At 32.0% G+C, this 13,791-nt stretch overlaps 3 protein-coding genes across 3 annotated transcripts; 1 reads left to right on the top strand and 2 right to left on the bottom strand.

Moving 5' to 3' along the window:
• Positions 1–828: 828 nt before the first annotated feature.
• LOC122632421 (centrosomal protein of 162 kDa-like) lies at positions 829–6,608 on the bottom strand. The gene is made up of 6 exons (XM_043819168.1): positions 6,349–6,608; positions 5,864–6,139; positions 5,687–5,786; positions 2,015–5,580; positions 1,583–1,744; positions 829–1,521 (listed from the first exon to the last, which is right to left on the bottom strand). Exons 1-6 carry the CDS (start codon positions 6,385–6,387, stop codon positions 1,297–1,299), a joined length of 4,368 nt encoding a protein of 1,455 aa, XP_043675103.1. The 5' UTR covers positions 6,388–6,608; the 3' UTR covers positions 829–1,296.
• A 1,572-nt stretch (positions 6,609–8,180) lies between these two features.
• Positions 8,181–12,335, bottom strand: LOC122632393 (neurofilament medium polypeptide-like). Its single transcript, XM_043819116.1, has 2 exons — positions 11,563–12,335; positions 8,181–10,584 (listed from the first exon to the last, which is right to left on the bottom strand). The coding sequence occupies exons 1-2, from the start codon at positions 11,812–11,814 to the stop codon at positions 8,839–8,841; spliced, it is 1,998 nt and encodes a 665-aa protein (XP_043675051.1). The 5' UTR covers positions 11,815–12,335; the 3' UTR covers positions 8,181–8,838.
• A 120-nt stretch (positions 12,336–12,455) lies between these two features.
• Positions 12,456–13,600, top strand: LOC122632400 (pre-mRNA-splicing factor Syf2). Its single transcript, XM_043819136.1, has 3 exons — positions 12,456–12,714; positions 12,793–13,229; positions 13,346–13,600. Exons 1-3 carry the CDS (start codon positions 12,625–12,627, stop codon positions 13,509–13,511), a joined length of 693 nt encoding a protein of 230 aa, XP_043675071.1. The 5' UTR covers positions 12,456–12,624; the 3' UTR covers positions 13,512–13,600.
• The last annotated feature ends 191 nt before the right edge of the window (positions 13,601–13,791 follow it).

Consider the following 13,791-nt stretch of genomic DNA (forward strand, 5'->3'; position numbering starts at 1 on the left):
TTTTTTTTTCTCTTTTTTCTTTTTTATTTCATTTTATACTATTCGTACACCGAACCATACTAGAAAAAGAATTCGACTCGTGTAATCGCTCCACTTAATTAGCTTAAGTTATACATTTAGATGAAAATTTGAATTTTCTAATTAGAATAAATAAAATATACATCTCTGATGAATTCTTCATTACACTATGGAGGCCGGAATGCGTTAAATTGTGCGATTGTTTATATGTATGTGTGCTATATATAAATACAACTACTTTGGCGAGATCATTTAAACTACAAATGCGTAGAGTCTTTTAGCAATGAATGAGTTCCTTCACTCTGGTACGAATGTAACAACCGCAAATATGAATTCGTTGATTATGAAATACCGAGTACGAATGGAACTCGGATAAATATGACATAAATATAATTCCGAAGAAGATGACAACTATTTACAACAATCTTCAAGAAAGGACATTATAAAAAACTAGATTCTACCTAACTCTGGAAGATAGACGTGTAAGTAAATCTCTATGTGGTGACGCAATCTATTACTTCGTCGAGTCGCAGTTAATAAAATAACGAATAATTAACATTTCACGTATACATGTGTTTATAAATTTGAAATCCAAAAGGTTGGAACACATTTAATGCTAATGTATGGCTAATATAAAGTAAATAAATTAATATTCTTGATCCTGTTATTAAAAATAAATTTGTAAACTTGTCAAAATCAAAGCTTTTAACTTATTATTATTTTGGCTAACTCGTTGCATATATATATATATATATACACATATACATATGTTTGTGTGTGTATATATATAAATATACATACATATATATATACATATATATATATATATATATATATATATATATATATATAAAATGGCAAGCAGGCATAAGAGAGAAGACAAGGAGATTTAATAACGTATATAACTTCGTTGATAGCTATATAGTAACTACTATCTTATTAGTAGTCGTATCTTTGGCAGTGATGAAAAATCTCATCGATTTTCATAAGAAGTTCCTTGATATTTATATTCGCGGCGATAAAACTTCTGTAATAGTCTCAACATCGATTGATGCAATAGCGAGAAAAGAAAAATACACGGCTAAAGCTAATATTAATTATATCATGGACGTTAGACTTTGGCCATGGGTTTTCCTCGACGTGATTCATACGAAACAAATCATATCGATCAACAAACGAAACAAGCACCACATATATGACATTATGTGATGTTACAATCACGTGATTAACAACAGTCTTATGGGCACTTTGAAAAGACACATTAAATGCGTGTCAGCGTTAATGAGAATTGGCAATTTCTTGTAACATTGCAAGAATATGATCAAGTTCTTGGCGAAAGTAACAAAGCTGTCGATTTTTACCCTTTTCATTCTTACAGTCTTTACACTGCGTACGATTTCTAAGCAAATTACGTACCAAAGACTGTAAGGTCATTTCGCGACTTTCATGCCTCTGCTGAAGAATTGTAATTTTGTCCTGTAGTAATTGTAACTGCTCAGTTCCCTATAACAAACAGAGTATCAACCGAAATGAGAAAGACCACTCACATCGGCTATTTACATACCGGTGTAGAAAGATATTTAACTTTCTCATTTAGCGTTTTCACTTTATTCTCTAAATGTTCTCGTTCAGCCTTTAACACAACCACCTGTTCCTTGTAATCCCTTAATTTATCAATTTGTTCCTTCAGATGAGTAATTACAGCTACTTGTGTATTAACCTGTCCCTAAAAGTTTTAAAATTATAATAGAATTGATATCAAAATGTACAATTTTAAAACATTAATACAGTGATAGAGTCGCTAGTTAAAAAAAAAAAAAAAAAAAAGAAAGAAAGAAATATAGGAAGAAGAATAAAAAATCAGATTATACAGAGTAATCGTAAAACATTAATAAACATTAATCCGATGTATAAATTATATGTAAAGCATATAAATATAAATATCGTGGAATAATGATTAAAAACAAGAAAAAACGCTATTCGCAAGCCCACAAACCTGTAATTTTACCACTTTAGAATCTCCAAATTTGATGCTATATTCCTTCACAAGAGTAGCCATTTCTCGTTCATGTTCTTCCTGTAGAAGATTCAAATCATGAAGTCTCTTGTTTTTCAGTGCCATGAAGTCCTTATTTATTTTGCTCAGTTCTTCCTTTAGAATTTCATTATCGTTCAATAATTTTTTTATCAAGGCATTGTCAGTAGTTTCTGTATAATGCATTGGATCATATAATTTATGAGTAGACGCGGTTAATCGCGAACCCTGATCTGTTACATGTCCATTTTGATATATGTTTGAGTTCTGATCATTACCTTCTGTAGATCGCGAACCCAACAATTTTGCATTAGCTTTTTCAAGATCTGCACTTTTGAAAGTCCTACGATCATTTAAAAGTTTCTCACGTTCTTTCTGTAATCGTCTATTAGTCTTTTGTAACTCCTGATATTCTTTTGTAAGCTTAGAAACTGCCCTATCTTTATTCGAAAGTTCCAATTTAAGTCCACGTATCGTTGCAATCAGATGAGCATCCTCTTTTGGATTTTGTGATTTTGGACCAACCTTTACAATTCTTTGATCCTTTCTTTCCTCTTTATCGATTGATAAAGACCTTTCATCTTTCTTATACGTTTCTACTCCTTTACTTTCACTGGTTTTAATAGTTGTTTGCGTAAACATATCATTGTATACCTTTTGATTTGCAACAGTTGCTTCTAGTAATTTAGCTTCTAATTCTGTTATCTGCAAAGTATACTTTTCCTTCATATCAGAAAACTTTTGCTGCAAGTCGAACAACTTTTGCTGTGACATATCTTCTTTGCTTTCTATTTCTTTTTCAAGAACGGCTATTCTCTCTTCAAGTAGTTTTACTTTCTCAGTACCTATTTTGTCTTGTTCCGAATTAGCAGTTAATATTAAAGCAGATACCGAATCTGGATTTTTTCTTTTAAGAATACGTTCCATTTCACGTACCTGTCTGGTTAAATCCATAATTTTTTTGTTATCAAGTATTACTTGATCCTTCAACTTTTGTGTAAGTTGCTTCTCACGTTCAACGTGATTTTTAGCAGTCTGTAATTTTTCTTGAAGATTACCTTCCTTAACTCTAAATTCTAAAAGCTCCTTCTCCAAGGGTAGAACTTTTTGTTGAAGTTTTTCAAATTCTGATTTTGTTGTGCGTAATTGATCACTTTTAGAACTTAATTTTATATTTAGTTCTTCCACTTGTTTTTTCAAATCAACCTCTACCTTGGTCATCGCCTGTAACCTGTCTGTAATAAAGTCATTCTTTGCTCTAAATTGTTCTTTAAACATTTCCAACTCATCGTTAAGTAAACCATTTTGTTGTATCAAATCATCATTCTTCAAAGTACAATCAGCATTTTTCTCTTTAAGCTCAGAAACTTCTAAATTTAATTTTAATGCATCTTCCTCTAAATCTTTAATACGATCTATTAAACGTTGCATTTCGTTCATTTCTAATGTGCTAGATTTCTGCTTTTGCTGCAACTTTTTTATTTCTTCCTGCATACGTTTTGTATCTTGTATCAATTTTTTATTCTCAGCTTCATACGTACGAATTACATTTTCTAGCTTTTCTATCTCTTGTTCCAAAACGATAACCTTAGCATCCGACTTTGAATGAATTTTTTCATGTTTTTCATTTAAAGACAGTTCATCTATTTTTGCTTTCAAAATGATATTCTCCTTTCTTAATGCAAAGAGCTCTTCCTCAAAAGACAAACGCATATTATCTATTTGACTTTTATATAATTTCACTTCAGATTCCAACTGTTGCTTTAATAAAATATTCTTATGTTTTTCTTCACGACACGAGGCTTCCCAATCTTTTTTTATTACGTTCTGCTTTGTATCACCACCAGCCATAGGACTTTCAGGTGAAGATCTAAATTGAGAAGATCTACATGGTAAACTTAATGTGGAACCAGCTTTTTCTATATCACCCTTTGACTGTGAAAGAGTTTTACTTCTAGGTAAAAACTTTGAAACAGGCTTGGATTGTATTTTTGGTTTCAATATAGGAGATTTCTTAACTACTAATGGATTTGCTTTCCTTGTAATGTCTGCAGATTTTGGAACTTTTATATTTTCTTGAGAGTTCTTTAATTGTGGTTTACAGATTTGATCGTAACTTTTAGATTTACAGAATCTAATTTCTTTCTTCTGATTCTTATTATCTGGAGCATTAACAACACGACTACTTTTTGGCAAATCCGATACACGTTTCCGCCAATCACGTAGATAAGAATCTTTGCTATTAACTCGACAAGTTTTTTCCGAACTGGCTGTATTAGTTTTAATCTTTGTGTTAGTTTCCTTTATAATGGATTCCTTATCACTTTCTAATTTATTCTCTTTTTGTATATTTTCGTTAGACTTTTCAGCAATGAGTTTAGGAATAGCATCTGCAAACAATTCTAATCTAGGAGTAAGTCCCACAGTATACAATTCATTTTTGGAATTGACAACTTTTTTATTGTCATCGTTCGTATCGGTAACTTTGGGAGAAGTCTGATCTACCTTATGTAGTACAAACTGATCATGCGTTCGTTTAGTAGAATAAGAAGCAGCAATTATTTTTCTATCGTCTAACTGTTGAACTTCTTTGGATTCCCTTAACTCTAGTTCACCCGTTTTGTGCTCTGTTCCTTTAATATGAGTATGAGGTAGTTCCTTCTCCAGTATTTCAGAAATTTCTTTCTCTGGAAATTCTGGGCTCTTATCGATAGTTGATTGTCCCTCCACAATAGAAATACCATCTCCTCTTGTTGATTTTAAAAAAAGATCATATATTGGAATAGTTTCTTTTAATTCTTGTTCTTTTTTATCGCTTTGACCTTGTAACAATTTTAAAAAATGTGAAAAATCTTCTTGTCCAAAGCTAGAACTACCTGACATGCCACCTTCTAACCTTTCTTTAGATCTTTTCAGAAGGTTTTCAAAAAAATCTTTATCGACATCCGTTATTTCTTTTTGCAAACTATCTTTACTTTCGCTCATTTTTTTAATACTTTTTAATTCTTCTGATCTTGAATGTCTTTCAATCGGATCATCTAAATCAGAACTACTAGATATTTCTACTTTCTGTTCTTCAAATTTTTTTCTTTGAAATTCTAATGTCTTAGGAGGTCGCAAAACATTGACATTCTCGTAAACCACTTCAATTCCAGGACTAGTATCCCTTTTCTTTTCATATTTCGGACTTTTCTTAATCTTCTCTGATTCCTTATGTACTTCTTCCTTTATCAACTGAAAAATATCTTCCTCTAATTTTCTAACTCTACTTAAATCTTCCTGATTATCTTGATCATTGTCAGGAACTAAAGTTTCAGACTTTGATATGCTCTTTGATAAATTACTAGTATTTTTCAGTACAAGTTTTTCAGCCTCTTCTAGCAATTCTTCTACAGACTTTTCCTCTTCCGTATGATGTTTACTTGAACTTCCAGATTTTGCGTTGTCTGGAGCAGAATTTGGACTTAAAGCCCCAGCAATTCTGCTCATTTCTTCTAAAATGCTACCTATGTCTTCGTCGGTCGCATCTATATAAAAGAAAAATATTAGAAAAAGTTCGAATAATATCTCAAGATACTCAACAAAAATATATAAAAAATAAAAGATATTACAATCTCGTAATATAATACGTACTTTCAAAATCTGATTGATACTTGTCGAAAGCTACAGAAGCTAGTATATCACATAATGTGTCGTCCTTATCTTTAACCTCTCCTTCGCTTTTATGCATGATCTAAATGTACAAATAATGTATTAAAAGACCTTGCATATATTTGAATTAAAAACAAATCGAATATCATTGTTCCTCACTTTGCACATTTTTTCTTTCTCCAGAAATTCCTTCATAGAAGAACTTATGTCTGGTGAAGGTGTAGGTGTTTTCTTCGTCTTCATTTCTATAGCTTTAGTATTTGTGATTTCAAGACGCGTATCTGGCCTTTTTAACCACCATTTTTCTTCAAGATTTATTTCACTGTCAGGTGGAGGTTCCGGTTCTTTTACCAATTTAGGTTTTTCTTTTATGTGTATCGAGTTTTCACCTACGCTCAAACTTATCGAAGATCCCAAAGAATCGTCTTCGGTAAACTGTAGAACGATTTAAATAGTAAAAAAAAAAAAAAAAGAAAAGAAAAGAAAAGGAGTAAAGAAAATAATTTTTTTAATCAGACGTTATAAAAAATATCATGATGATATAAAATAGCAATAATTTACTTAAGAAATAAATTATTTCGATGTTCGCGAAAAAATTTCAAGGTTACAATTCAAGAATATTAAAAAATAATAAAATAACTTACGTCTTCCACAGAAGGAGATTCTTTTGGCTGTGAAAACATCACAACTTTTTGCACAATCAAATATTAAACTATAATACAATAAACGATCATATTTTTGAGTGAATTAACACCTGCGTCACTTTGTTTGTTTGATATTTGTAATCGTGCGCAACATCACAGCGACCTCTACTCGGTACTATAAAATTGTTTTTTTTATTATCCTGGCCGTATCTTTTAACCGTATCTTTTAAGTAAATGCTATTAAACGTATTTATCCTGGATAAAAATTATTTTCCAAAAAAAAAAAAAAAAAAAAAAGAAAAAAAAACTTATTCAATTCGAAATGATCTTCATCGTACGCCCGCGCTCGCACGTGAGACAAAGTAAAAAGAATATTCTTTTTAGCAAACTAATATTATCATATTACAAAAAAAAAGAAATTGTGTGTGTGTATATATATATATATATATATATATATATATATATATAATAGGGAAATAATATTTATTAAACAATAGAATAAATGACAAAATATTTTAATTTATGATCAACCCTCGATCGATTGTTGATTGTCTTACGATTAAATATCAAAGAATAACAGATCGTAATCTAACGAGTAAGTACCAACGTTAAAAACAATCATTGATAAGAACGATTATTTCTTTTTTCTTTTTTTTTTTTTTTCTTTTCCTTTTTGTTCTTTTTTTTTTTGTTTGTTTCACCATAACGTCGGATCAAACAGTGATTTTTTATTTATCCATATTCGTTCGATAAGGTTTTTATACATTTTTTTTTTATTATTCTTTCATTTCTTTATTAACGCTTTGAGTGTCAAGTATATTTTTTCAGGTTAGTCTTGACAATGACTAAAAATTTATAAGTATGTAACGAACGTTCGTTTACCTTGATTTTTCTTAGGTAATCGAAGTTAAAATTTTTTTTCTAATCGCATTACAAAAAGGAATATTTAATCATCAGTCGACGTATAAGTACCTAATGAAATAATTTAAAAAAAAAAAAAAACTACGTTACTAAAACATCTACTTGTAAAAAATATGCATCTTTCTTTCTCGCTCAATCGTGGATGAATAAACGTGACACTCTAAGTGTTCAATCTTTTAAAACGTCCTATTTTATATTTTTACTAAAACATGCAAATGTCGAAATTATCGTCCTATTCCATCGATTTATATGGTATTTAATGCACATTGTATTCGTGATAGAATAATTCGCATACGCAATTTGATTGTTTCTATTATAAATTCGATTTGAAATAGAAAATCTATTTTCTTTTCTTTTCTTTTTTTTTTTGTGATAATATATATAATCTCGCTTTTTAAAAAGTTTTTCGTTTATTGTTCATACCAGTTACCAGACACACGCACACATACAGGTAGCATAACTATATATATATATATATATATATATATATATATATATATATATATCACAAAAATCACAAAAATTAACCATGTAATCTATTTTATATCTTTTCTTTATCATAAAATATTTATATACATATATATATATTTGTTTTTTTTTTTTTTCAATTACAAAGGCGATATGTGAATCTCTATTTATATTCTTAAGCGTATTGCATTACATTTGTATCACGTCCGTATACTCTACGGATAAACAAGTAACAAGTAACAAGTATGTATGTATGTATTGTGTATGTGTGTATGTATGTATGTATGATTTATGTATGGTATGTATATATATATGTATGTATATATGTATATATGTATGTATATATGTGTGTTGTATATATGTATATATTTATATTTATTGTATGTATGTATGTATGTATGTATGTATGTATGTATGTATGTATGTATGTATGTATGTATGTATGTATGTATGTATGTATGTATGTATGTATGTATTTATATATTTTTCTGCACGAAGAAATAGTAATGATAATAATTAGTAAAAATGATTTGCATCTTTAAACAAAAAAAATATATATGTACGTATGGTCCGTATTTATCGTTCATTATCTCAATACTCTAAGATACGACTTGTTAATCAGAAGAAAAAAAGAAAAAAAAAAAAAAAAAAAAAAAGAAGAAAAAAAAATATATATATATAAAGGTACTATCTTTAAAATCAACTTTACAATTGCTTTGGCCTTACGCATTTATCATAATCTATCGACGAATATATCTCTTTTCAACACACGATATGTCAATATTAATCTCCGTATATACAAACTCTTAGATAGTTTAATAAAAATGTTAACGCGCGCGCGCGCGCACATACACGTGCACGATCGATTGAGTTGTATGGTATAAGTGTACGACATATGGGTAATGAAAAATACGTTAACCTTTGTGCTATATCATAATACAAAATAGAAATAAAAGTAAAAATTAAAAAGAAAAAAAAAAAAAAAATGAAGGAAGAGATCATCGTACCTTAATAAAAAGAAGAGAGAAGACAAAATGAAAGGAAATAAAAAAAAAAAGAAACAAAAAGAGAGAGAGAGAGAGAGAGAGAGAGAGAGAGAGATCAACCGTAACAAGTATGCAACTTGTAAAGTTCTTTGTTTGCGAAACTTATATTACATTGTTCGCAATAATGTTTCAGGTTAACAGATGAAGGAACATTTGTACTAGAAGAAGAATTATCATCGATATTCGAAAGATCTTTCTTAATCTTTAGATCGTTTCGAGACTTAACTTGTTTCGCGTTACGTCTCGATGCCTCTGGCAATATATCGACATCGGCAGGAAAGTTTTTGATTTTACCACTTCTAAGATAAAAATTATGACTCCTTAAATATTTTAACGATTGGCTTACCATAGGTAAACTCTTTTTACATTTCGCGACTATTTTATTCGATTTGCTTAATACCTTTGGCAAGGATTCTAATTTATCGGAGAGATGCGAACTATCCCTAGATTCTCGTAGATGACTCGTTGTCGATACGAATTTCGATTCTGTAGTCTTCGGAAGAATTTTTGTAGGGGTAGCGTCGATACTTAGGGATGAATTTTTCATCGATTTACGCGTTTTATACTTCTCGGAATTATCGACAAGTATATTCTCGAGATCGTCGATGATTTCTTCCTTTATCTTCACTTTAACGTTCTTCTCCATAGATTTTGTCTTCTGTTTCGTTTTCTCCAATCTCCATTCGTCCGTAATATTTTCAACCTTTTGCTTTTTACCACTAATAAGATTAATATCGTGCGATAACGGCCGATACAAATTATCGAAAGTCTTCCTTTTCCTTTCGTTATAGTCGATCGTCCCTTTGCGCGGTCTCAACGTGCGTCCTTCGAAATTTGTTATCTTCTTCGTTTCTTCTTCTTCTTCTTCTTCTTCTTCTTTTTCTTCTTCCTTTTCTTCCATCTCTCCGTCACCCTCCTCTTTCACATTTTCATCTTCATCCTCTACTTCCAATTCCATCTCTTCCATCTCTTCTTCCTCCTCCTTCTCGATTTTTATCGTTGGCGTAATACTTGTTGTTGCCTCAGCCAAGGACGACGTCGTCCTACGAACATCGTCGCTTGACTTTGCACCGTTATGCACTTTAAAGGTACTATGTAATTTCTTCCTCGTTTCTACATAATTAACGGAAATTTTTCTAGGTCGTAAAATACAGGTCAAGGGATTCCTTAATACCTCACCTTTTATGCGACGATTTCTATAGATCTTATCGTCGTTCCCAGGTATATCCGTGCCGATCATTTCGTTCTTTCCTTCGGTTAAACTATTTATAGAAATTCTTTTGGAATACGGACTAGGTAAAATATCGTTTCTAATGGTTTCCAATGAATCATCAGCAACGGTTCTAGTTTCAACATTTCTTTCGTCATTTGTAGATTTCTCCGTAGGACAAGATCTTTTATATTCCTTTGATATCGATCGTTCCCTTTGATTTTTTTTATCGCAACAACATTGACAATAAGTTTTATATGACATCTTCTCGCGAATCCCACATGCTCTTGACGATCTATTCATAGGAAACGTCCTGGATTTCATCGAATCTATATAATCGACGTTTTTAACGATCGGATCCAAATCGTACATTTCGTAATCGATCGGCTCGACCTTGATCTTAACATTTTTTATTTGTACCATAGGTGTACCGATCCTTTCCTTCGATTCTTCTTTCTTCTTCATCCAGGACAATTGACTTTTTAAATGTGCATCCGTCTTCAAACAATTCAAATAAAATTTGTAAAATTCTTCGAGCTTGAAGCTACAGAGATGACACATCAACTTCGGCAATAAATCCATCTCGTGTACCTGAAATCAACAGATCCTTTTCTAACAGATCGATTTACAAATGTTACAGATTAATACAAAATTTATTGTTATATATCAATTGAAAATTCGTCCATCGATATCTCGAAAATCTCATTTGAACGTGTTTCGATAGTACGCAACGATATTTACAACGACGATAAATATTGTAGAAAAGTTTTCAAGAGTGAGGAAAAAAAAATATATATATATATATATATATTTTTACGTCTTCATAATATTCCTAAAACTAATCTAACATGGCTCCTGGATAGAAAGAAAGTATATAAAAAAAAAAAAAGAAGAGGAAGAAGAAGAAAGAAAAGAAAAAAAGAACACGATATACCTATGTATCTTGAATATTTGGCAAGACAAAAAAAGAAAAGAAAATCAATATACGATAGATGTAATTTGTCGATCAAAAAATTACGCAATGTCATTGATTATTGCTCTTTGTGTGTTTACAAGCACATTTTGCAGACGCGACGTCGCGATAACCTAACTTTTTGGCGGCCTACCCTTAGAGATCCAAGCGCGCCTATTTTCTGACTCGAATGTACACGGAGTTCCTATCTCAAAGAGTTTAACAATGCGCATCGATCGAATATATCGAGTCGCCGTTTCACCCTCAATCGGATTTTCATCGTATTAGGATCGACGAGAGGACGTGTCCGTCTATCGTGTACCGTAAATTCGAGTAAGTAGCCTAGTTGGAATATGAAAGTGAGGAGAGGTGCGAGGAGGAACGGAGAAGGAAGGAGAAAGAAAAAGAGGAAAAAAGAAAGCGAAGAGGATCGACAGGGAATAAGAGAGAGAGAGAGAGAGAAAGAGAGATAGATAGAGAGAGGGATACGGAAGATAGGGATATATCGCAAAAGGACCATAATGATAGCCACGTCTATGCCCGCCAAAGAATAAGAAGTTTCTAAGTTATATAGGTAAGAGTATAACAGCATCGGCTGCGAGAAAAACGGCACGTACCATGATCGGTAGAACGGCGTTGATCTTTCTGAGGTGGTTCTTCTTCTTGTCGAAGATATTTATGGAGATACCGGACTTGTTGCCGCATAGGCGGCACGCGTGGCTCGCCTCGAGGGTCTCCATAAAGCCCGATCGATCGTGCGTCGTGACGAAGGAGCACGAAGAAGAACGATCCTCGGTGGCTCTCTCACTCGCGGACGTTACGAGCTCGTGGATACTCGTGGGTCGCTCCCTCGCGCCACGATCTCGCATATGATTCGGCTCAGTTCGGTTTCACTCGGTTATCCTCGCCTTCGTTCGGTACTTTTCGACGTGACTTCCCGAGTGCGCGCTCTACACTCACCACCCGATAACGGCACTACCAATGGGACACTAAGCTTTAGAATCTATTTCCTACTACCCTACGTCCTACACGATTTACGATACAACCTTCCACAGTTTACGATTCCAACCATTACTTTCCCCATACGTACGTACGCTTGTACGCGTCAATCGGTACTGACCGCAAGCATTTTACGGAAAATATTCTAGTCATGATTAGTTCTAACGTCGATCGCGCAAGCGCGCTTTTGTCCCGCTTTGCCGCCACTCGAAAGAAGGGATCGAGCTGAAGTAGGTTGCATGTGAAAATAGAATTGATAGATCTCTTACCATATTTAACATCGATGTGCCTTCCTACTCTCTTTTTTATTGTTAATCAAATACCATTAATTCGATGGTGGTTTGAGTATTTATTACTTTTTCTTTTTTTCATTTTCTACGGCGTCATAACGAGAAATTATGCATTGGAATTTTAAATAAAACACTAGTTGTTTGTAATTAAATAAGATAACGTTTAAGAACGTTTTATCGTATGTACTAATACAGACGCGATACAAACATTTATAAACTTTTGCTTTGAACGTATCGACTCTCATGTAAGATATATCGAACGCAATCGATAATTATCGAACTACTGCGGATGACGCATCGCTAGTGTCGAGCAACTTCATCGAGCGTTGTTAGTAAAGCAGCGATAATTGATATTTATCTATTTATCGATTAATACTAAATTCTTCTGTAATGGAAACGATCGTAGAATCGCAAGAAAAGCCTTTGAAAGAAAAGCAAGTAGAATGGAAGAAACGTTTGCGGGAACTTCATACCAAAAGGGTAAATAATTTGCACTTGAATGTATACTAACCTCAATCGCGTTGCTATTGTACTATACGAAGTGTTTTAATTCTGCAGAACGAAGCGAGACAAGAGAATCACAAAGAAGTTGTTGAGGAAGATAAAAGAAATAAACTTCCAGCAAATTGGGAATCAAGAAAAAGACAAGCCGAATGGATAATACAAGATGAAGCCGCTAGGAAAATTGCAGAAGAGAAGGGAGACGATTACGAAAGAATTAAATTACTTCATATAGATGCAACGGAAGCGGAGCGCATAGCAAGAAAAAAGAAAAACAAGAAGAATCCAGATCCAGGCTTTTCAGATTATGAACAAGCTGCTGTTCGTCAATATAATAGATTAGTTAAAAATATTAAGCCAAATATGGAATCGTACGAAGAACTCAAAGAAAAACTTGGACCTGCATTTTATGGCGATAAAAATACAATTTTGCATGGCCTTCATGAAGATAAGAAAGAAGCAATCGATAAAATGGTTGACAATTTAGAAAAACAGTAAGTAAAATTTTCATTTTGATAGCGTAAATCTACAAGTTCAAATTTTTACTTTGATGGTATAAATTGTTTTTTTTAAATATACTAACGAATTACATTTACTGTGATTTTTATAGGATTGCTAAACGAGAGAGGTATAGCAGAAGAAGAATGCACAATGATGATGCAGATATTGATTATATTAATGAACGTAATGCCAAATTCAATGAGAAGTTAGAAAGATTTTATGGCGAATATACCCGCGAAACCAAACTCAATTTGGAACGTGGCACAGCTATTTAACTTATTTTTATTGTATATAACTAGTACTTTAAGTGTTATTTACTTTTCAAAAAAATAATTATAAATAAAAGATACATTATTTATATATATTATAAATGTGTATCCATTTATTGCTTACCTGTTTCCACATATCGTTTATTGCAATGTACTTGCATTAAAAAATTAGGAATATATTTGGTATAAAATAAAAACACTTGAAAAAAGAATCCATATTGGAAAAAATTGTTACAATGAAACGATCAGTTTTAATTTCATTGTTTGCACTAATCACGAATAGAAA

This window comes from Vespula pensylvanica, chromosome 10 (assembly GCF_014466175.1).
Source record: "Vespula pensylvanica isolate Volc-1 chromosome 10, ASM1446617v1, whole genome shotgun sequence".
Taxonomy (NCBI): Eukaryota; Metazoa; Arthropoda; class Insecta; order Hymenoptera; family Vespidae; genus Vespula; species Vespula pensylvanica.